This window comes from Mobula hypostoma, chromosome 16 (assembly GCF_963921235.1).
Source record: "Mobula hypostoma chromosome 16, sMobHyp1.1, whole genome shotgun sequence".
Classification (NCBI taxonomy): domain Eukaryota; kingdom Metazoa; phylum Chordata; class Chondrichthyes; order Myliobatiformes; family Myliobatidae; genus Mobula; species Mobula hypostoma.
Window position 1 is genome coordinate 45,302,111 of NC_086112.1, and position 21,944 is coordinate 45,324,054.

General features: G+C 39.4%; 1 protein-coding gene across 13 annotated transcripts in view; it reads left to right on the forward strand.

The window, feature by feature from the left end:
- The window catches only part of aopep (aminopeptidase O (putative)), a 295,893-nt gene that overhangs the window by 109,349 nt on the left and 164,600 nt on the right, over positions 1-21,944 (forward strand). For 12 of the 13 annotated variants that reach the window (XR_010020603.1, XR_010020602.1, XM_063068847.1 and 9 more), the window contains 5 exons: positions 1,825-1,927; positions 3,329-3,436; positions 3,850-3,893; positions 6,699-6,759; positions 21,727-21,789. Coding sequence is in view for 11 of the 13 variants with exons in the window: in XM_063068847.1 (XP_062924917.1) it covers positions 1,825-1,927; positions 3,329-3,436; positions 3,850-3,893; positions 6,699-6,759; positions 21,727-21,789 (379 nt within the window). In the remaining 2 variants the exon portion in view is untranslated. Of the gene's footprint in view, positions 1-1,824; positions 1,928-3,328; positions 3,437-3,849; positions 3,894-6,698; positions 6,760-7,603; positions 7,820-21,726; positions 21,790-21,944 lie in introns of those variants that run through there. The other variant, XM_063068853.1, reaches the window with a different exon arrangement.

A 21,944-nucleotide genomic window follows, 5' to 3' on the forward strand; every position in this document is an offset into this window, starting at 1 on the left:
GGAAGTTTGGTATGGCCCCCAAATTCTAAGAACCTTCTACAGGGGCACAATTGAGAGCATTCTGATTGACTGCATCACTGCCTGGTATGGGAACTGTACTTCTCTCAATCGCAGGACTCTGCAGAGAGTGGTGCAGACAGTCCAACGCATATGTAGATATGAACTTCCCACTATTCAGGACATTTACAAAGACAGGTGTGTAAAAAGGCCCGAAGGATCATTGAAACCCGAGTCACCCCATCCACAAACTGTTCCAGCTGCTACCTTCTGGGAAACAGTACCACGGCATAAAAACCAGGACCAACAGGCTCCTGGACAGTTTCTTCCACCAGGCCATCAGAGTGATTAATTCATGCTGATACAATTGTATTTCTATGTTATATTGAACGTCCTGTTGTACATACTGTTTATTGTAAATTACTATAAATTGCATATTGCACATTTAGACTGAGATGTAACATAAAGATTTTTACTCATGTATATGAAGGATGTAAATAATAAAGTCAATTCCATTCATTTGCATTCAATTCCTTGCTGCGCTTCAACAGGTTAGTAGCTGTCTCGGGTTTGTTTTAAAAGTACCTCGTCACCAATCATATATTTTATGACTTCAAAACATTAAACTAATTTAAACGAAAGCGAGAGAGCTGAGAGATGCAAGTCTGACCGTTCTTTAAGCGAGTTGCACACTTTCACGTGGTAGTCTGATGATGTATGCAGTTCACGTATTTTTACTTATAACCTGTAATAAATAATTTAAACAAAAAAGAGTGCTTAATTAAACAACATATTTACAATATTACTCTAATATACTGAAATATTAAATACACACCACACTCCATTACTGCGTGAGTTTATTTTGGATGTCCCAGTTTCTTCCCACAACCCAAGATATGCTTATATGTTAATTGGGTACTGTAAATAACCCCATTAGAATAACTACATTTCCAAGGAACCAAAAGGGGAGTAATTTATCTATTTTATATCCTTGCTGGGGAAGAGAAAAAGATAGAAATTACTGAGATATTTGATATAATCTTGTGATTATCCATTAATGAGTTAGTTGTGATTATTTTTTTTATTTATACCTTGTTTAAAACACGGAGGGTAGTTTAATATTTGTGGTTGGCAACTTTTAGAAACAATAATCCACAAAGGAATTGATAATCACTTGGAGTAATATGGTCTAATAGAGGAAATCCAACACCAATTTATTTCTGTAAGTTTTGCTTGCCTGACTTACTTGAGCATTTTTTGGTTATCTAAATGAGGCAGATAAATACAGGGCAGTTAATGTGCTTATAGACTTCCAAATGCCATTTTTGATAAAGAACTATTCATTAAGCTTTTAGATAAAATCTGTGACTCTTTCTCAAGTTCAGTATCTGCACTGCCTTTTTTGTATGTGTTTATTAGAAACACAGTTTTATGGAGTGCCATTTCAATCTCTGCATTGGGACAAAACTTGGAAAGGATTATCACAGAAATGTCAGGATTCACGGACTCCTCTTGTATTATGACTCTCACTGCAATTCTCCCACTTATTTTCTCTTACATGCCCATTAATATTCTCTAATTTTTCCACTACTCACCTTATGTACAAACCAGTTATCCTGGCAGGAGGTTTTTTTTGGTAAAACTTCACCCACAGGCAACCCTTGAGCTGTGTGGGAGCACCATTAATTGCTGTGCCTCTGTGCCACTGTATGATTGAGGCTCCTACAATCACAACCAGTTTTCTGCCAGCTTGTAGACTTTTAACAGAATTTGTAGCTAACTATACTTTAGGCGATTTAATTTTTACGAGACTGTTTAATTATACAGGCCTAACAAGGAGAACACAGGAGAAGTGAACAGCACCAGTGCAACAATCATCAAACATGGTCGAAATCCAGGAAAAGTCTTTATGCAAGTTCATTACTTAAAGGCAAGAGCTTCCTTTTAAGTATATACAGTACAATTATAAAGTTAACTTGGACTTATTTCCTGGCAACTTGCTGTAATTTAGTGAGCAATCATTCTTCCAATGGAGATGAAAGGATAAATATTGGGGTACCTCACCTCCAAGGTTTTTCTGGCTTCACCTGAGAGCTAAATTAATTCACTTTGTACAAAGTTCATTGGATTGTGGAACTCAGCCATTACGTATTGGATCAATTGAAAGTGAGAAATTTTGTTGGTATGGGTATCAGTGAAAGCAGAACAAAGGTAGGAATGCAGAATTGAGGTGCCAATCAGCATTATCAGTCTGAGTTGTGGAACAAACTTTAAATCTCAAATGACCTACTGTTCCATTTGATTAAATCAGAATTATTGTTGCTGCATCCTTTCTGGCCAATTGGCTTAATCAAAAGCAATAGGCCATCAGTCAGCATTAGGTTTTAGGTTGCTTTGCAGTATGGAGGTATATGGTGAGCAATCCCCCATCTTTTTTAATGAAATATACCAACCTAGATTGAAAAGGTAAATTGGAAGTGAATTAATTTTTTTTAATATTTTAAATTTATTTCTAGCACATTTAAGATATTTTAAAATATTTGTTTTAGTTACTTTGCAACACGTATCTGGAATAACCTTCCAGAGGATCTGAATGCCGCTTACAAAAGACTACCTGGAAGGAACCTCAAGATGTGTTGCCTGACAACTAGTTGCTGTTAGTTAACTACTTTGCCTCCTGGGAGGGCCCAAAGCATCAGACCATCTAGAGGACATGACCTGCAGGGCTATAAAAAAACTAATGTGGTCACCGGAAAAGTTCAGAGGGCTGAATGCAGTTAGTGAGCCAGATTAACTATGATTTGACTCATTATTTTTTAACCATTTGAATAATTCAACTTTTGAAGCACAGGTATTTGCATGAGCACACATGTTGAACTAATTGCTTTAGTTTCTCACATAAATATTGCATCTTGTTTGATGGCAGCTGCTGGGCCTTTGAATTTGATTTTGTTCCGTCAAATAATATTTGTACAAACTGCATTTTCTTCATGTTGGATTGAGACATAGACTTTAGATTTTTTAATATATTATGAGAAAAAGTAAGCTGGATTTGTGAAGATGTCAGGTTTGATCAAAGCCCTGGTGTTGAGTAGGTATTAGTGATTATTTTTTTAACAAATTGCCAAAGGCGTAATTAAGTCCTTCAAGTAGAACTATACAAGGGAAAATGATATGTATCAAAATAATGGTGAGTAATTATGCTGGCTATGTTGAAATGTTATCTGCATTTTAAATGCTCAACTTTTAATCTGCTATTTTATACAACTGATTATATTCCTTGTTAGTCATCTGTCACAATTTCCTGTTTTTTGATTGTGAATATTTTTAGGGTTATTTTCTGCTCCATTACCTTGAGAACCAAGTGGGACAAAAAGCTTTTCTCAATTTTTTGGGGTTATTTGTGGAGAGGTTTCATGGGCAACTAATTCTTTCTCAGGTGAGTTACTTTGTAAGAACTATTTGTTTATATTATTTTAATGATGTAATTGTGAGATATGCAACATTTAACCTGCAAAGCACACAAACTGTAGAGCTTTCATAATTAAAAAAAAACTGAAGTAACTATGGCCTGGAAATATCCAGTGTATCCAGCAATGCCGTGATAAAAATTAAGGGCTCTGTGCTGCTGAACAACAAACTGTAAATGGAGCATCTTATCTAATGTTCCTTCCACTGAAACCAGTGTTCTGCATTTTTAATTCACTGCTTACATTAAGTGTGAAGATCAAGTGAGGGCAAATCTAAATGTGCTAAAACAAGCTGTATTTTTTAAAAATCTAGTTTTTTTAAAACTATAAGTTGTTGAATTCTCATTCCTGTTTGTCACAATTGTTATTATTTCAAAATTAGGATTTTCTACACATGTTTATGGAGAATTTTTCAGAACTTGGAAGGTATGTACAAAAGATGTTTTGTTTGACAATTTAAATATGATATTTAGTCCAGACATTGAAAAGATAATTTGGAATTTTTTGGTGGTCTACCGAGCAAAATATTAACCCTGTCCATAAGGTAATTTGGTACACCTTGTAATATCGTGAGTTTAGTCCATTAAGGAAAGTATTTTCATAAAATCAGAAAATGTTGAAATAAAAAAGAGGCCATTTAGTCCATCATTTTACCTCATTTATCTTCTCCTTCCCGATGAGCGCAAATCCATTTTCCCCTTCCTTCAACTCCTTTTGAAAGTTTTTACTGATTCAATAATAACTTTAAAGGGGTAAAGAGAAGCACTACACCAGAACAGCTTTGTGTAAAGGTTAATATTCATGTTGTTATTTTCTGCAAATTGTCTTAAACCAATCCCTTTGGTAATCAGTGCTTCTGAAATTGCAAACCATTTTTCTCTATTTAATCAATCAAACCCCTTCTGAGTTTTTGAGCCTCGCCAAAGCTTCACTTGGTTTCCTCTGCCCTTGTGAAGAATTTACCCAGTTCCTCTGTGGTACCATTCTGAAAAAGAATCCTCTATATTCGTTCTAAGAACATGTTATCCTTTTTTGAATGTGTTGCTCAATCAGTTCTAGGCTGGGCTTAACTAGATCTTTCTGAAGTTTTAACATTTCTTTCATTTCATTCACTGTTTCTGTGTGAAGTAAATTATGTTTATTGAAGTCTGTTATTCCATCTTCAAAGTCTTGAATTTGTACACCTGCATTTCTTTCTGCAGTCTTTTTAAACATTATATTGTTTAGATAATATTCTTGTTTTTCTCATTCTTAATAATTCAGATTTGATCTACTTGGTGTTCATTGCCATTCCCATTGAGCTCTCCCAAAGGGTGTGCTGAACCTCCCCCTTGCTGTTTGTTAAGTGTCATCTGCCGATGGAAAGAATGAGCTGTATGTCCAAGTTTTATCATTAATACCCTCCTGAAAAGAGCCATGGTATTATACCCATTTCCCGGTGGAATTTGCATCAGTTTCCTTTAGGTGCTGTGGTTTCTACCCACCTACCAAACACATGCAGGTTGATTGCTAAGCTAGCCACTGTAAGTTGCCTCTAGTATGTGGGTGAGGTGCAGAATGCAGAGGAGAGGGAGCTGAATATGGTGGGCAATGGATAGTTACAGATAGAGTTAGTGTATATGGATTCTTGATGGTTGGCAGGTATTTGCTGGGCTAAAGAGCCTGTTTCCATGTTGTATCTCTAAAGCTGCAGACTCAGTTAACGCTGTTCTTCACTGAGATTTAAAATTGTAAGTAAATTTATTATCTCTGTGCACATATGCCACTGTATACCACCCTGAGATTCATCTTATTGCAGGCATTCATGGTATATTCAATGAAACACAATACAATCAATGAAGAACTGCACACTACAAAAACGGACAAACAACCAATGTGCAAAGACAACAAATTATGCAAAGACAAAGAAAAAGATAACCAAAATAATAATAATAAAGAAGTAATGAATACTGAGAATGTGAGTTGTAATGTCCTTGAAAGTGAGTCCATAGTGTGTGGAATCAGTTCAGTGTTGGGGTGAGTAAAGTTATCCCCACTGGTTCAGGAGCCCGATGGTTGAGGGGTAATAACTGTTCCTGAACCTGGTGGTGTGGGAGCTGAGGCTCCTGTATCTGACAGCAGCAGCAAGAAGAGAGCATGGACTGGATGGTTGGGGTCCTTGTTGGTGAATGCTGATTTCCTGTGACAGTGCCCTTTGTTGATGTGCTCAGTGGTGGGGAGAGCTTTACCTGTGAGAGATTGGACTGCATCCACTACTTTTTTTTAAGGTTTTTCCTTTCAAGGGCATTGGAATTTCCATTACAGGCCATGATGCAATCAGTCTTGATGCGTTCCACTGTACATGTATAGAGGTTTATCAAAATTTTAGATCTCATGCTGAATCTTCACAAATTTCTAAGGAAGTAAAAGATTGGTTGTATTGTAGACCCCTTGCTCAATATCAGGCTGGGATGCAATTATGGGTAGAGACAACTTTTTGAGTCATGGAGTCATATGCATGAAAACAGGCCATTTTGGCCCACCACACTACAACCCCCAATTCATGTCATCTTTCAGCATTTGCCCCATAATCTTCCATACCTATGCAATTCAAATGTTTGTCTAAACACTACATGAATACCATCAGCCACTCTGCTTCCACCACTCTCTCAGGTAGTGTGTTCCAGTTACTTGCTGCTAAGCTACCCCTTCGATTCCTTCTACATCTCACACCTTACTTAAATCTGGCTTTATCTCCTCTGATATGGGGAGTCCTCTGATATAGCCGAATTCCCTTCCCATACTCATAACTTTATATACCTCAGTCATGTCCCCTCTTAACCACCAATGCTCCAGATGTTACAGACCCAGCTTTTCCAGTCTCACATAATTAATAGACTTCCGTTCATGCAACATCCTGGTGGATCTCTGCACCTTCACATGTTTTGAAGAAGTTACTCAACAGTCCTTCAGGATGATGGAGTCAAAGGTTAAAGAAGGCCATGTAGAGTGGCTGGTGCTGCTGCTCTGTTTTTCTTGGAGTTGACTTTTAACCTGAGGACCTTGCCCAATTATAGACACTTGGCAAGTTTCATTCCACGGAATTAAATCCAGCAGTGTATCATTGGCATAGACCCACATTGATCATCAAGGTTTTTGCTATGCATCTTAGGAGTTTCTGCTCTAATTTATTATTCATTTGGAAAGTCTAATATTAAATTGAGGTTTCTCCCTTTGCTTTATTCACTACAGTCAGGGGCTGTCTACGGAAACTATCTATCGAGTCTGGTTGGATGTAGCAGGATTGCCAAAGGTAAATTTTTGTACCTACTTGCATTAGCAATTTTTAAAAATAAAAACAGAAATTGTTGGAAATACTCAGTGGGTCAGACAGCACCTGAACATTGAACAATACAGCATACAAACATGCCCTTTTGCCCACAATGTTGTGCTAAAGTAATCTAATAATTAAAAATGCAAACGACAGGAATTCTGCAGATGCTGGCAATTCAAGCAACACACATCAAAGTTGCTGGTGAACGCAGCAGGCCAGGCAGCATCTCTAGGAAGAGGTACAGTCGACATTTCAGGCCGAGACCCTTCGTCAGGACTAACTGAAGGAAGAGTTAGTAAGAGATTTGAAAGTGGGAGGAGGAGGGGGAGATCCAAAATGATAGGAGAAGATAGGAGGGGGAGGGATGGAGCCAAGAGCTGGACAGGTGATGGCAAAGGGGATATGAGAGGATCATGGGACGGGAGGTCCGGGGTCAGGACTAACTGAAGGAAGAGTTAGTAAGTCAGGACTAACTAATTAAAAATAGAGCTAAGCTAATTCCTTCTGTCTATACAATGTCTTTATTCTCTATTCTTTTCACAGTCATTAAGTGCTCTGGAATGCCTCTGCTGTATTTGCCTTCACTGCAATCCCTGGCAGTACATTTAATGCACCCACCACTCTGTGGTCAAAAAAATGCTCTGCCCATCCTTTTTGAACTTGCCCCCTCTCACCTTCAATGTATGCACTCAGATGTATATATAAATTTTGATCCTGGGAAACAGACCTATTTTCCTCTTTCTACAGAAAGTTTCATAATCAGAATATTTCCAATATTTTCACATAATCAGAATATTTCCAATATTTTCTTTATGTATTGCAGGTCTCTAGTTCGTATCTGCAGTTTCTTTATGCTTTTCAATGAGCAGTATCTAAATTGCTTCTATTTGGATTCGCGTAGGCTATACTTAGACCTACTCTGTTTTGCTCGTGTGGGAGATTTACAAAGACTGAATGCCTATCACTTGATTGAAAAATTACTTGTAAAAGGTTTAATGTAAAAATAAAATTCTATTAAATACAAATTGAAATTCAGCACACTCGCTCTTTTAGGATTTAATAACACCTTTATAAGAAAGATTTATACCTCAGAAAAATTAGTAAGTAACAGTACAACAGCAAAAGAGCGGTGTTACATTAATGCTACCGGCGGAGTAGATTAGTAGTTAGTGTACTACTATTAGAGTGCCAGTGACCCAGGGTCAATTTCGCTGCTGTTGGTATGGAGTTTTTAATGTGCTCCCTATGACCGTGTGGGTTTTCTCTCGGAGCTCCCATTTTTGCACACATTTCAAAGACATATGGATTTGGATTAGTAAATCGTGAGCCTGCTGTGTTGGAGCCAGAGGCATGGCCATGCTTGCGAACTGCCCCCAGCACATTCTTGTGTTGGTCGTTGGTGCAAACTGATACATATCACTATTGTGTTTCAGTGTTTCAAAGTACATGTGACAAATAAATCTAATTTTTATCTTTATGTTATGTTTGACTGGAAAAAAGAATACTGAAGCACTGAAGGAAGTGACATTGTAATATTCTTTTCTGTACTGAATAGTTGTAGTCAATCAGAATGTTCTTCTCTTTGCAAGAAAAAACTTAGAGAGGACTCAATAGGATGGACATAGGGAAATAATTTTTACTTGTTGAAAAATGCAAAACAGAACAGTATTAACAAAAGATAACCACCAAAACCTTACATAAAAACTTAAGAGAAATCTTTTAACTTAAGAAGAATATAGAACTTGCTTTCACAGGTTGAAGCAGAAGGCACCAACAAATTTAATGCTAAGTGTGATGCACACATGGTGGAGAAAGCAATAACTGGATGCAAGCCCTTTCAGACCATAAGTACTGGCTTGGACCTAGTACCCAATGGGACCACTTCTAGTCTCTAAATGAAAGATTAAAGCTACTGCACTTTACTAACTAACAATAACACCAGATTATAGAAAGTTAAATTTGTTTTAGCCTCAGAAATTAATGTGCATTTTAGTGTGTTTGAGCAGAATCTGAAACCAGTAAGGATTAAGTGTTGGGGTAATTTCAGTCATGTGGTTGGTTCCTTTCATTTACTATAAACGTTAGTGAATATTGAGTACTCTTACAATTCAGAATGATATCTGAGCAGTGTTTCAATAGCCAGTCTGATCTTTTAGCCGTTCTTGATACTAAGATGATTTCATCCTTTTTCAAGCTCCATGACCACACTCTTGGCCACTCCTGGGGCTTATGACCTGCCCACCTAGTCCCAGGTCCGACATTTGCCTGTTTGCTCTAGTGGGCCCTGTGAGATAAACTAATCAATTCCCTCATTTGGAGCAGTGAACTATGATGAATCAATTGTTGTAAATTAAAAAAACATAAAGGCTTGATTAAAACATTATATCAGAATTATATAATGAGTCGTCATAGTTAACACCATTCCCTTCTCTATTGACTTACAAATTACTGCAGTAATAAAAGTAAATGTCCTTTGCTAATTTCTGTTTTGTCCTTACTAAAGTCACCTATATATTCCTTTACAGTTTACCCTACAATTTAGATGGTGCCTCAGTAATACACAACAATAAGACTCTAATTCTCCTTCATCTTTAGCCACACATTCGACCTGCTATTTAGGAAAACATTCCTAAGAGTCCCTTATCATTTGTGCTATTTGGTGAAATACAAGGAACAAAAGGTTGCCATTAAAGTTTGAGAATAATATGAATATATGAATGGATTACTGTCATCTGCTCTTATCTCCCAAATGCATCTCACTGCAACCACCAAGGATTGGCAATACACTTCATGAGCATCATGTTAAATGTACAATAAAGATCTTCAATATCATTCAGTTCTAGAGATCCAGAAAGGGAACAATTGAAGCTGTGTAGATTCATTTCCCTATTGGCAAATCCTTCTTAAAAGATTTTGTTGCTTTTTTTCTCACCAGGATTCCCAATCACCTGCCAGCTCTCCCTTCACTCTGTTGCCCACCCTATATACTGGCTGCCGCCCTTTTTTCTTTGCAGTTCTGATGAAGGGTCTCAACCCGGATAGTCAACTATTCATTTTCCTCCACAGATGATGCCCGACCCACTGAGTTCCTTCGGTATTTTGTGTGCTGCTCGTTGTTTTTTCCCTCTCTCCTTTTGTTCACTTTCCCTTCAGAAGATTTATCTGATCTTCTCAGAGATACAAAGTTTTGAAGCTGAAATTCACCAGGGTGACAACAGAGAAGTGTTGCCTTATGGCCACTAGCCTCCTCTCTGTGTGGAAGTTAGATCTACATGGTGGATGGTTGTCAAAGTCATTAGCTCACCAAGGATAGATTCCCAAAGAATTACAAAACCTAAATAAATATGTAAGCACTCTTTGAGGTGAATAAACAATAGGGATTTGAGGCCCATTGGTTGTCCTTGAAAAACGCATTTTCACCAGAAGAGAAAGAAGGTGGCATATCAGAGAAAAAAAGAGAAAACTGATAAAATGAACAATTTTTAGGAACAATTTGCCACTTTGGGAAATAAATCTACACAGTTTTAATTGTTCCATTTCTGGGCTCCTAGAATTGAATGATATTTAAGATCCATATGTTATGACAATAGCAGGGTCCTCATGAAATGTACTTCCAGTTTTTGGTGGTTGCAGTGAGATTAGTTTTTATTAATAGCGTCTGTCTAGAGAGTTTACTTCATGCATAGAGAAGCTAATGGCCAGGTGCTCATCCTTTACAGTTTTAGTGATGCCTCTGGTAAATTGAAGCAGGTTGTTGTGCAAACATGCGTACTTAGCCCTTGAGTTTGGTAAGCTAAGCATAAATGCTTAATTCTTAATTCCCTCAAAGGAACATCTTCTCCATGCCCAGCATGTCCAAACCACTCATGATCTTAGGTTTCAATCAAATCCATTTTTAGTGTTCTAAACTCTAGTTGATGCAGGCCTAACCTGTCCCACATTTCCTCATTCCAATATTGTGCACAGTTCTCTGAATATGATCCCACCAAGACCTTAAATTTTAAATTACTGATGTCTGGGCAATGGATAATACCAATAGACACTCCCTCCTCTACTTTATAGTAGCACCATATATAACTTGCAAGATGCATTAAATTCATTCACCAAGACTACTGACAATCCTGTTATCTCTGGCAGCTCAAAGACAGGAACAATGAAGGTATGAGAACGTCATTCTTCCATAACATGCATTGTGTTTCAGAGTATGCCACATACACCTAATGCAGAACTGTGAAGACAATTTAGAGTCATTGAGCACTATAACAGAGAAATGGGCCCTTTGACCCATTTGATCTATGCCAAACTGTTATTTTGCCTAGTCCCATCAACCCGCACCTGGACCAGAGCCATCCATGTACTTATCCAAAGTTCTCATAATTGTTGCAGACAAACCCATTTCCACCACTTACTCTAGCAGTTACTTCCACACTCGCATCATCTGCTGAGTGAAGAAATTCCCCTTCACTTTCCCCTTAAATATTTCACCTTTCAAGTTATCTATTGTCATTTAACTATATATAGTGCCTATAAAAGGTATTCACCCCCCCCCCCAGAAGTTTTCATGTTTTATTGTTTTACAGCATTGAATCATAGTGAATTTAATTTGGCTCTTTTGACACTGATCAACAGAAAAGGCTCGTTCATGTCAAAGTGAAAACAAATTTGTACAAATTGTTCTAATGTTATTACAATTTTTAAACACAAAATATCAATTTTGGTTTCCTAAGGCCATAGAACCTTCTTCCAGCTGACTTCAGAGTCTCCCACATTCCTTCTGGCAAACTCTAAGTTCTATGGTCTGATGAAATCAAAATTGAGCCTTTTGGCCACCAGACCAAATGCTTTGTTTGGCATAAGCCAAATATCGCACATAATCAAAAACACACCATCTCTACCGTGAATCATGGTGTTGACTGCATCATACTGTGGGGATGCTTCACTGCAGCAGGCCCTGGAAGGCTTTTGTGTAATTAATTTAGATCTCTTTGTAGAGATCTGTTTTCACTTTGACATGAAAGAGTCTTTTTCTGTTGATCAGGGTCAAAAAAAGTCAAATTAAATTCACAGTGATTCAATGATGTAAAACCTAAAAACTTCCAAGGTAAGTGATTATTTTTTATAGACATTGTACTCTATGGATCCTGAATGAAGAAATTAATCAGGGATCTACAGGAATTGATATCTACAGTTTCTTGCTGTAAATCCAGATTTGTCACTGATGAGGACAAGATCAGGTTTGTCTGTAAAAGCTGCCTATTGTTGAATAAGTTACCAATATAGTTGCTTATTGTTACACATAAAGAATGTTCACTTGTATAGGCTACTGCATATTCACACAAAGAACAATAGTCTAGGTGATAAACAAAAATATCTCTTGAGAGAAGTAAAACTGTCAATGTGTCAGCAGTTTCGTTCTTATTTTTTTGATTATGTAATTTGAAATCATTTATTAATATACATGATAGAACATCAAAGTCTTAGAGTGAATTTACATTTAGAATCCCTCATAAAATTGGGAATAGTTACTTAGAAAGCCAATGGTGCAAGTTGAAAGGAAAATGGAGTACAGTTGGAAAAGAAAGAAAATAGAGTTGGAAATGGGATGAATTTTTGTTTTAATTGCTTTAAACTGGTATCTTGCATGATCTTCAGACATCCCAAATTATGTTACAGACAAAATACTTACAAAGTGCAGTGATCTGCAATGGAGAAATGCAGCAATTTGCATAAATGAAGGTCCCACAAACAATTAGCAATCACGTAATCTGTATGTAGCAGTTGAATTGGGATACTAGCAGCCAACACATTGGACCTGATCTCCCATGTAATGTCATGGGGTCATTCATGTTAATGTGAAAGAACAATGAGGACTGAATTTAGAATCTCATCTGAAAGTGGGCTCTTCTTTCAGAGGATCGTCCCCATTTTGTACATGAAAAAAAAGGCTGATTGTTTTAAAATATGAAGCATGAGGCTTTAGATCACAATATTGATTTAAAATGAAAAGTGATTTGAATTAAGTCATGACTGACAAGTGTTGCAGATTAGTTTTATTGGTGATAACTTCTTGAAGATAGACATCTTCCATTGAATATATTTTCAATGTCCATTTATGTTTCAAGCACAGTTTATTTTATTAAGGATTATATGGATAATGTGTATTTTAATATGGAGATATTTATATTATATAGAGTATATTATATTAATAGGTAGAGGGTGTGTATTGATAACAATAATTATGGTTCACCAACCTTTCAGTTTAAAATTCTTATCCTCATAACCTCAGCTCTCCCTTTCCCCATAGCTTTCATACCTATGGCTGTTATTTAAGTGAGTGTTCCTCTAAAACTGGTTTCTCATGTATTTCCAATGTTGCTCTTAAGCACTGGAATTCTTTCCTCAAGTGTATGTGTTTCTTTTTTGATTAACTTCTGGACAAACATCTTGATGGCTCTTTCTTTGACGCATTGTCATTTTTCGTCTGCATTTGGTCGTGTAGTTTTGAAATGTTAAAGGTGCCATGTAAATGCAAATCATTACTTCACTATTAATTTTACTGGTGGAAGTCTATTTGTGGCCTTTGGAGAAAATAACAGTTCTGCAATAATAAATTAAGACCATAAGGCATAGGAACAGACTTGGGCCATTTGGCCCATCGAGTCTGCTTCGCCATTCCATCATGGTTGATTAATTATCCCTCCCAATCCCATTCTCCTGCCTTCTCCCGTAACCGTTGATGCTTCAACTAATCAGGAATCTATCAACCTCTTCTTTAAATATACCCAATGACTTGGTCTCTGCAGCCATCTGTGGCAATGAATTCCATGGATTCACCATCTTTGGTTAAAGAACTTCCTCCTCCTCTGTCCTAAATGGACTTCACCCCTTTCTGAAGCTGTGTGTGCTGGTCCTAGACTCCCCTACTAAAGGAAACATCCTCTCCACATCCACTCTATCTAACCCTTCCAACATTTGATAGTTATCAATGAGATAGGCCTCATTCCCCTAAACTCCAGTGAGTTTCAAGTACCTTGAAACATGATCCTTAAAAATGGATGCTAATATCTTGTTAACCACTGAAGTCAGGCTAACTGGCCTATAATTTCCTTTCTTCTGCCTCCCTCCCTTTTTAAAGAGTAGAGTGACACTTGTAATTTTCCAATCCTCCAGAACCATTCCTGAATTCAGTGATTCTTGAAAGATCACCATTAATTTCTCTATAATCTTTTCAGCTACCTTTTTCAGAACCCTAAAGTATAGTCCTTCTGTTCCTCCTTCGGACCTTTCCAGTCCCAAGCACCTTCTCCTTAGTAATAGCAACTACACTCACTTCTGGCCCCTGACACTCTCAAATTTCCAGCATACTGCAAGTGTCTTTTATATGCAAACTGATGGAAAATACTTATTAAGCTTACCCAACATTTCTTTGTCTCCCATCACCACCTCTCCAACATCACCTCTCTTTTACACCTTATCAAAGTTCAAAGTAAATTTACTATCAAAGTTCATGTATGTCAGCATTTACATCCCCGAGATTCATTTTCTTGGAGACAATCACTGTAAATACAAGAAACACAAAATGAATCCAACAGGATGAACAAAGGACCAATGTGCAAGAGACAACATACTGTGTAAATACAAAATGAAAGAAAAAATAAATAATAATAACAAATAATAAATAAATCAGGAATAAATATCGAAAACATGAAATGAAGAGTCCTTGAAAGTGAATCCAGGATGTGAGAAAAGTTCAGCGAGTGAAATTATCTCCTGTGGCTCAAGGGCAGTAATAGTTGTTCCTGAACTTGCTGTGAGACTCCTGAGGTCCCTTGACCTTCTTCCTGATGGCGGTAGTGAGAGGAGAGCATGGCCTGGATGGCGGGGGTCCTTGATGATGGGTAGCACTTTCCTGTGACAGCCCCCTGTGTAGATGTGCTCAGTAGTGGGAAGGGCTTTACTAGTGATGGACTGAGCCTATAATTTTCATAGTCTTTTTCATTTAAGGGCATTGGTTTTCAATACCAGGCTGTGATGCATCCAGTCGACGTAGTCTCCACCACACATCAGTTGAAGCTTGTCATAGTTTTGGATGACATGCTGAATCTTCTCAAATGTCTTAAGATAGTAGAGATGCTGCTGTGCTTTCTATGTAATGACACTTATGTGTTGGACCCAGGACAGATCCTCTGAAATGGTAACACCGAGGAACTTAAGGTTGTTGATCCTCTCCATCTATGATTCCCCAGTAAGGACTAGCTCATGGACCTCTGGTTTTCTCCTCCTGAAGTCAATAATCATCTCCTTGGTCTTGCTGACATTGAGTGAGAGATTGTTGTGGCACCACTCAGCCAGGCTTTCAATCACCCTGCTATATGCTGATTCATCACCACCTTTGATTCGTCCAACAACAGTGAAGTTGTCAGTAAACATAAGTGTGGAATTGGAGCTGTGCTTAGCCTCATAGTCATATGTAGAAAGCGAGTAAAGCAGAGGGCTAAGCACACAACTTTGTGGTGCATCTGTGTTGATGAGGATTATGGAGGAGTTGTTGCTGCCAATCCAAACTACTGAGGTCTGCAAATGAGGAAATTGAGGATCCAATTGCATAAGGAGGCATTGAAGCCTCGGTCTTGGAGCCTATTGATTAGTTCTGAGGGGATGATGCCATTGAATGCTGAGCTGGAGTCAGTGAAGAGCGTCCCAAGTATGCATCTTTTCTGTCAGATTTTCCAGAGTTGAGTGAAGAGCCAATGAAATGGCATCTGCTGTTGACCTCTTGTGATGTTAGGCAAATTGTAATAGATGCAATTTGCTTCTCAGGCAAGAGTTGATATATTTCATCAGAAACTTCTCAAAGCACTTTATCACAGTGGATATAAATGCTACTGGATGAAATGGACAACACACACAAAATGCTGGAGGAACTCAGCATGTCTCACAGCATCTATGGAAATTAATAAACACTTGACATTTCGGGTTGAGAACCTTCATCAGGAGTAGAAAGGAAGGGGAAAGATGCCAGAATAGAAAGGGGGGGGGAATTGAAGAAGGACAAGCTAGAAGTTGATAGGTGAAGCATGTGGGTGGGAAAGGTAGAGGGCTGGGGAAGAATGAATCTGGTGAGAGGAGAGTGACCCATGGAAGAAGGAGCAGCACAAGGGGAGGTGAAAGGCAGGTGAGGATAAGAGGTAAGAGTCCAGAGTGGTGAATAGAAGAGGGAAGGGGGAGAGGAAAAAAGAAAAAAAAATACCGGAAGGAGAAATCGATGTTCATGCCATCAGGTTGGAGACTACCTAGATAGAATATTGTTGTTGTTGTTGTTGTTCCTTTTTGTGTCTTGTGGTGCATTGGGCGGCAATTCTTTGCCATTTCCTTAACATTTGCCTTTTTTTTAAAAGACCAAGTTGCTAGCTTGACACTCAACTCAACATGATGGAAGATGGTAGTGTGGAGGAACAGAGGGATCTGGGGGTACATGTCCACAGATCCCTGAAAGTTGCCTCACAGGTAGATAGGGTAATTAAGAAAGCTTATGGGGTGTTAGCTTTCATAAGTCGAGGGATAGAGTTTAAGAGTCGCGATGTAATGATGCAGCTCTATAAAACTCTGGTTAGGTCACACTTGGAGTACTGTGTCCAGTTCTGGTCGCCTCACTATAGGAAGGATGTGGAAGCATTGGAAAGGGTACAGAGGAGATTTACCAGGATGCTGCCGGGTTTAGAGAGTATGCATTATGATCAGAGATTAAGGGAGCTAGGGCTTTACTCTTTGGAGAGAAGGAGGATGAGAGGAGACATGATAGAGGTGTACAAGATATTAAGAGGAATAGATAGAGTGGATAGCCAGCACCTCTACCCCAGGGCACCACTGCTCAATACAAGAGGACATGGCTTTAAGGTAAGGGGTGGGAAGTTCAAGGGGGATATTAGAGGAAGGTTTTTTACTCAGAGAGTGGTTGGTGCGTGGAATGCACTGCCTGAGTCAGTGGTGGAGGCAGATACACTCGTGAAGTTTAAAAGACTACTAGACAGGTGTATGGAGGAATTTAAGGTGGGGGGTTATATGGGAGGCAGGATTTGAGCGTTGGCACAACATTGTGGGCTGAAGGGCCTGTAATGTGCTGTACTATTCTATGTTTTATGATGGAAAGCTTGCAAGAAGTCGGATTTGAACCCGGAATCATTTGCCTTGAAGTCCGGTGCTGATGCCACTACACCAACGGCTGGCAGAATATGAGAGATTGGAATTAAAAGGGTTGGCCAGTTGGAAATTCTGCTTTGGCTGGATGGAGTGGAGATGCTTGATAAAGCATTCCCTAATTTACGACTGGTCTCACCGATGTAGAGGAGGCCACTTTGGGAGCACCAGATATAATAAACATCTCAAAAGATTCACAGGTGAATTGTTGCCTCACCTGGAAGGATTGTTTCATACCTTGAATGGAGGTGAGGGAGGAAGTGAATGAGCAGATGTAGCATTTCTGTCACTCGCAAGGCTATGTACCGGGAGGGAGATTAGTAGAGATGGATGAATGGACATGGGAATCACGGAGGGAGCTATGCCCACAGTAATGGGAGAGTGGGGGAGGGAGGTAGATAGATAGATAGATATACTTTATTGATCCCGAGGGAAATTGGGTTTCGTTACAGCCGCACCAACCAAGAATAGAGCATAAATATAGCAATACAAAAATCACAAACAATCAAACAACAAAAAGCAAACTATGCCAGTTGGAAAATAAGTCCAGGACCAGCCTATTGGCTCAGGGTGTCTGACCCTCCACGGGTGGAGCTGCAAGTTCGATGGCCACAGGCAGGAACAACCTCCTGTGCCGCCCAGTGTTGTATCTCGGTGGAATATGGCTGAAGTCCAGCAGCAAAAAGTTCAATATCCGGTCTACAAACACGCTCCTCGATCATAATATGACCCGGATTGCACCATCCGGGTCATATTACGTATGACCCGGACATATAATAAAGATGTGATTGGTTGTGGGGTCCTGTTAAAGATGGAGGAAGTTTATATATCGGAAAAAAAATTAACTTCAATAGTACAATAAAATAGGAAGTACCATTGTCAAAAAAAGTTGAGCAAAAAGAAATCATGAACAGCTAAATAAACTATCATAGTTACCATTTCCTGAACAGAGATGGAAGCTTCACAGTACTGTTCTTCCAGCCTGTTCCAACAAATTGGAACAAATGCGAATTTCAGTAATGGTGTGTTTTCACTGTCTGCCTGATTCCGCAAATAGGCAATGCTCAAGATATTTGTTACAGTTCACCCTTAATCTTGGGGCATTCAATGAATGTGGTTACCAATTAGCATTTATTAAGAAATCATAAAAATATGCCATTTCACTTTCACATGCAAAATCCATAATGTGCAAAATATCCCAAAACAACCAGTACATCAATGTAAGAAATAGGAGCATGAGTAGGCCAACGCATCTCCATCAGTTCATCTGAGACCTCTTTAATTTCTGCTGCAAGTACGGTAGCAGCTGGAAGTACTTTGTATCTTAGCTTCTCTGACATATTGATCTAGAAGGATTGTGTTTCTTTTCCAAATGACTTGCGAAATTTGTAATTTGCATTAAAACAGAGCAGTTGATTTTATCAAAGGGAAAGTGTTTTGCATAGACAGATACGTCAAAATAATTTTATTCATTTAGATCACGCCAAGCGGGGAGCATATCTATTCTGATGGCATTATATATACAGCAGTAGAATGTGGATTGTAATCGAATTGAAAGCTCGCGTGCAAGATACTCCGGGATATTCCTGGCTTAATAATAAGCAGAAGAGATTTGTTATGTCATAAAATAGCCTTGTTATGCTGACAGATCAATGTCAGTATTCCCAAATTGTTTGTGAAGCCGACTGATAAGAAAAAATATCTTCACATGAAGGGCAATAAGCATTTGTTTAGAAATTTGGTTTATGCCTCCAGACTTGGCATGAAGGGGTTTCAATCATAAAATTGTATATCGTGGAATATGTTTGGCCATTGGTATTCACAATCCAATTAACTAAATTTCAAGACAAGGTGTATCTTTTATGTCTCTGGGAAGCAGTATTTCTGACCATAACCCCTGGGGAAAATATAGCACTGTTTTACACTGGAGCCATTAAGATACAAAGCACTAGTTGTACGGGTCTGGTTTAATGATTCAGAAAAACTTGGGAAATTTAAGTGTTTTTGTGGTAAATGAATTTTGGTTCAGATAGGATTAGGGTAAGGTTAAGGGTGAGGGTAGGAATAGGATGATTTGGCAGGTGAGTGCTTGGCTGAGGAAGTGGTGCAGCGGGCAGGTGTTCATATTTATGGATCACTGGCATCTCTCTGGAGAAGGTATGACCTGTACAAAAGGGACAGGTTACACCTGAACACAAGGGGGTTCAATATCCTTGCAGGCAGGTTTGCTACAGGTATTCAGTAAGGTTTAAACTAATTTGAAGAGGGATGGGGACTGTGATAGCGTTGAAGTACTTGCTTTACAAACAAAGGCAATCTGCAGTGAGACTCCTAGCAAGGAGAGGCTGATGATATAACAATATTGCAGCCAACAGGATGAGTTGCAACGTATAAGGTGGACAAAATTGAAAAGGGTGAATACAATGGCTTGAGTTATAAGGAGAAACTTAAAACAGTTGCCCGAATAAACTATTCATCTGTGATGCATCCAGATAGCATTGTGCATCAATAACAATTCGTGAAGGTCATCAGGCACATGTCAAATTTCTTTAGCATCCTGAGGAAATAGAAGATTTGGACATGCAGTCAACATGGTTGGAACAGTTTAGGTTATTGGTGATGTTCACTCATAGGAACTTGAAGCTCTCAACCCTCTGGACCTCAGCACCTTTGAAGTAAACATGAGTATGTTCACTGCCTCTCTTCCTGAAATCAGTAACGTGTTGCTGACATTCGGGGAAAGGTTGTTGTTGTAACACCATGTTATTGAGTTCTCTATTTCCTTCTTGGAGCCCAACTCATTGTTATTTGAGATATGTCCCACTAAGGTGGTATCCTCTACAAGCTTCAAAGCTCAAATAAATTTATTATCTAATTATATATCTGTCACCATATACAACCCTGAGATTAATTTTCTTGCAGGCATTCACAGTACCTATAAGAAACACAATAAAATCAATGAAAGAGCACACCCAACCGGACAAACATCAATGTGTAAAAGTCAGCAAACTGTTCAAATACAATCATAATAATAAATATCAAGAACATGCAATGAAGGGCCCTCGAAACTAAGTCCATAGGTCGTGGGAACAGTTCAGTTCAGGGGAGAGTGAAGTTATCCCCTTGGGCTCAAGATCATGAAGGTTGAGGTGAAATAACCATTCCTGAATCTGGTAGTGTGAGTCTTGGGCCTCCTGTACCTTCTTCCCAATGGCAGCAGCCAGAAGAGTGCATGGTCTGTCTGGATGGTAGGGGTTCTTGATGGATGGTGCTTTCCTGCAATAGCGCTGCTTGCAGATACACACACAAACTGCTAGAGGAACTCAGCAGGCCAGGCAGCATCTATGCAAACGAGTCGACGTTTTGGGCCGACACCCTTCGTCAGGACTGTTCCCAGGAAGGATCCGTGGCTGTGGTAGTGGGTCTGGTCTGGTGAGCACATGGTCGGAGAGTCGGAGGGATCACGGCGTGGAGGGCGGGGGGGGGGAGGTGGGATCAGCGAGAGTCACGAGTGTGCAGGGAGTAGAGTAGCGGGCTGAAGGCGCAATCTTGGGGACTCTAGTGAACAGAAGTGTTACTGCCTATCCTTGTGAATCTATCTAGCTGTATCTCCTTCAAGCAACTATTAAAACCCGCGTCAGTGACAATGTTTGGTCACTCGTTATATTGCCTTTTATGGTTTTATGTCAAGTTATATTTAACAACGTTCCTCTGCAGCCTGGGCTGTGATCCGTAGAACTGCAGGGTAAGAGCAATAAACATTTTCAGTAAAGGAGTTCTATTGGGTTAATTTTGAGAGAACAGGTGTAAATGTTTTTCACAACGCGATATGCTGAGGCGATGCACCGTAGCGTGTTATTTCTATCTGCAAATGCACAATGTGGTTTAGTTTACCTAAACACACACATGGTCGTAACCAAAAACGAAATGTTAGGAGGCTCCCGTTTTAACTTTCAGGTGTGTTTGGATGGTTATTGAAGATTGGACTGTCGCATGAATGCAAAAATCTGCGAAGTGCTCCGTGTATTTGTATGAACTTGTCACGTTGGCAGCACTGAATACAAGTGTTCTGTTATTGTGTGGACTGACAGCGGTTAGCTGGGACAGTGCGTAAGCTATGTTTGCTATCCGCAGGACAATGAGCTTTTTGCTGGCTGAATGATCAATGTTGGATCAGGTTCACTTTCACATTCCACAGCTCCTACTCGCCACCCACCTACACACGGGGCGGTGTCACGCCAACCCCCCAAAAAAATACATGAAGCCGATCTTCTGCCTCAAGACTCTGCACGGCTATGACCCAACCAGCTTTTATTGGATTTAGGGGTGTTTGGAAAATTGCTGGCAGTGGCGTAGCTTGCGATTCACTCCCCGTGAAACGCCGTGTCTGCGGGAGGGGAATCCTCGCGCCAGCGGCGCGGGCCACGTGGAGCGGCTGGGACACTCTCGCCAAATAAATCTCCAAACACGCGGGGACGGACTGCACAAGGTAGTCGACGGCTTTCGTTGTGCTGCCAGATATTATTTGCAGGGGAAACGTCGCCTCCTCGTTTCGTAGCCTTTTTTTGTTGCCGCGGGTGTGGGCTGGAGGGGAGGGGAGATGGAGCCACGGCACTGTCACTCTGATTCTGCGAGTGTGGGCTGCGACGCAGTTGAAAGAAGCGAGAGTGGATTTCATTAAAATAACAACAAAACATGAAGTTATCCCGCGAAAGTGTGATATTTCAGACTTTTTTTTCCTGGCCTTAGCCTCTTTTGGATGAAGCTGTGCAGTGGACGGAAAACCGACTAGTCCGTGAAGTGAAGAATGAGGTGAGAGACGCTGTTAATTGTTTGTAAACTTCTAATTAGCAACTGGCTAAATCCTGTAAATATCTAACCTACGGTATCTTTTATGTCTTAGTTTGTTACGAAATATAATTGTCCGTTGGAAAAACAGTCGCGTACACGACAAGTTGCCAACCTGC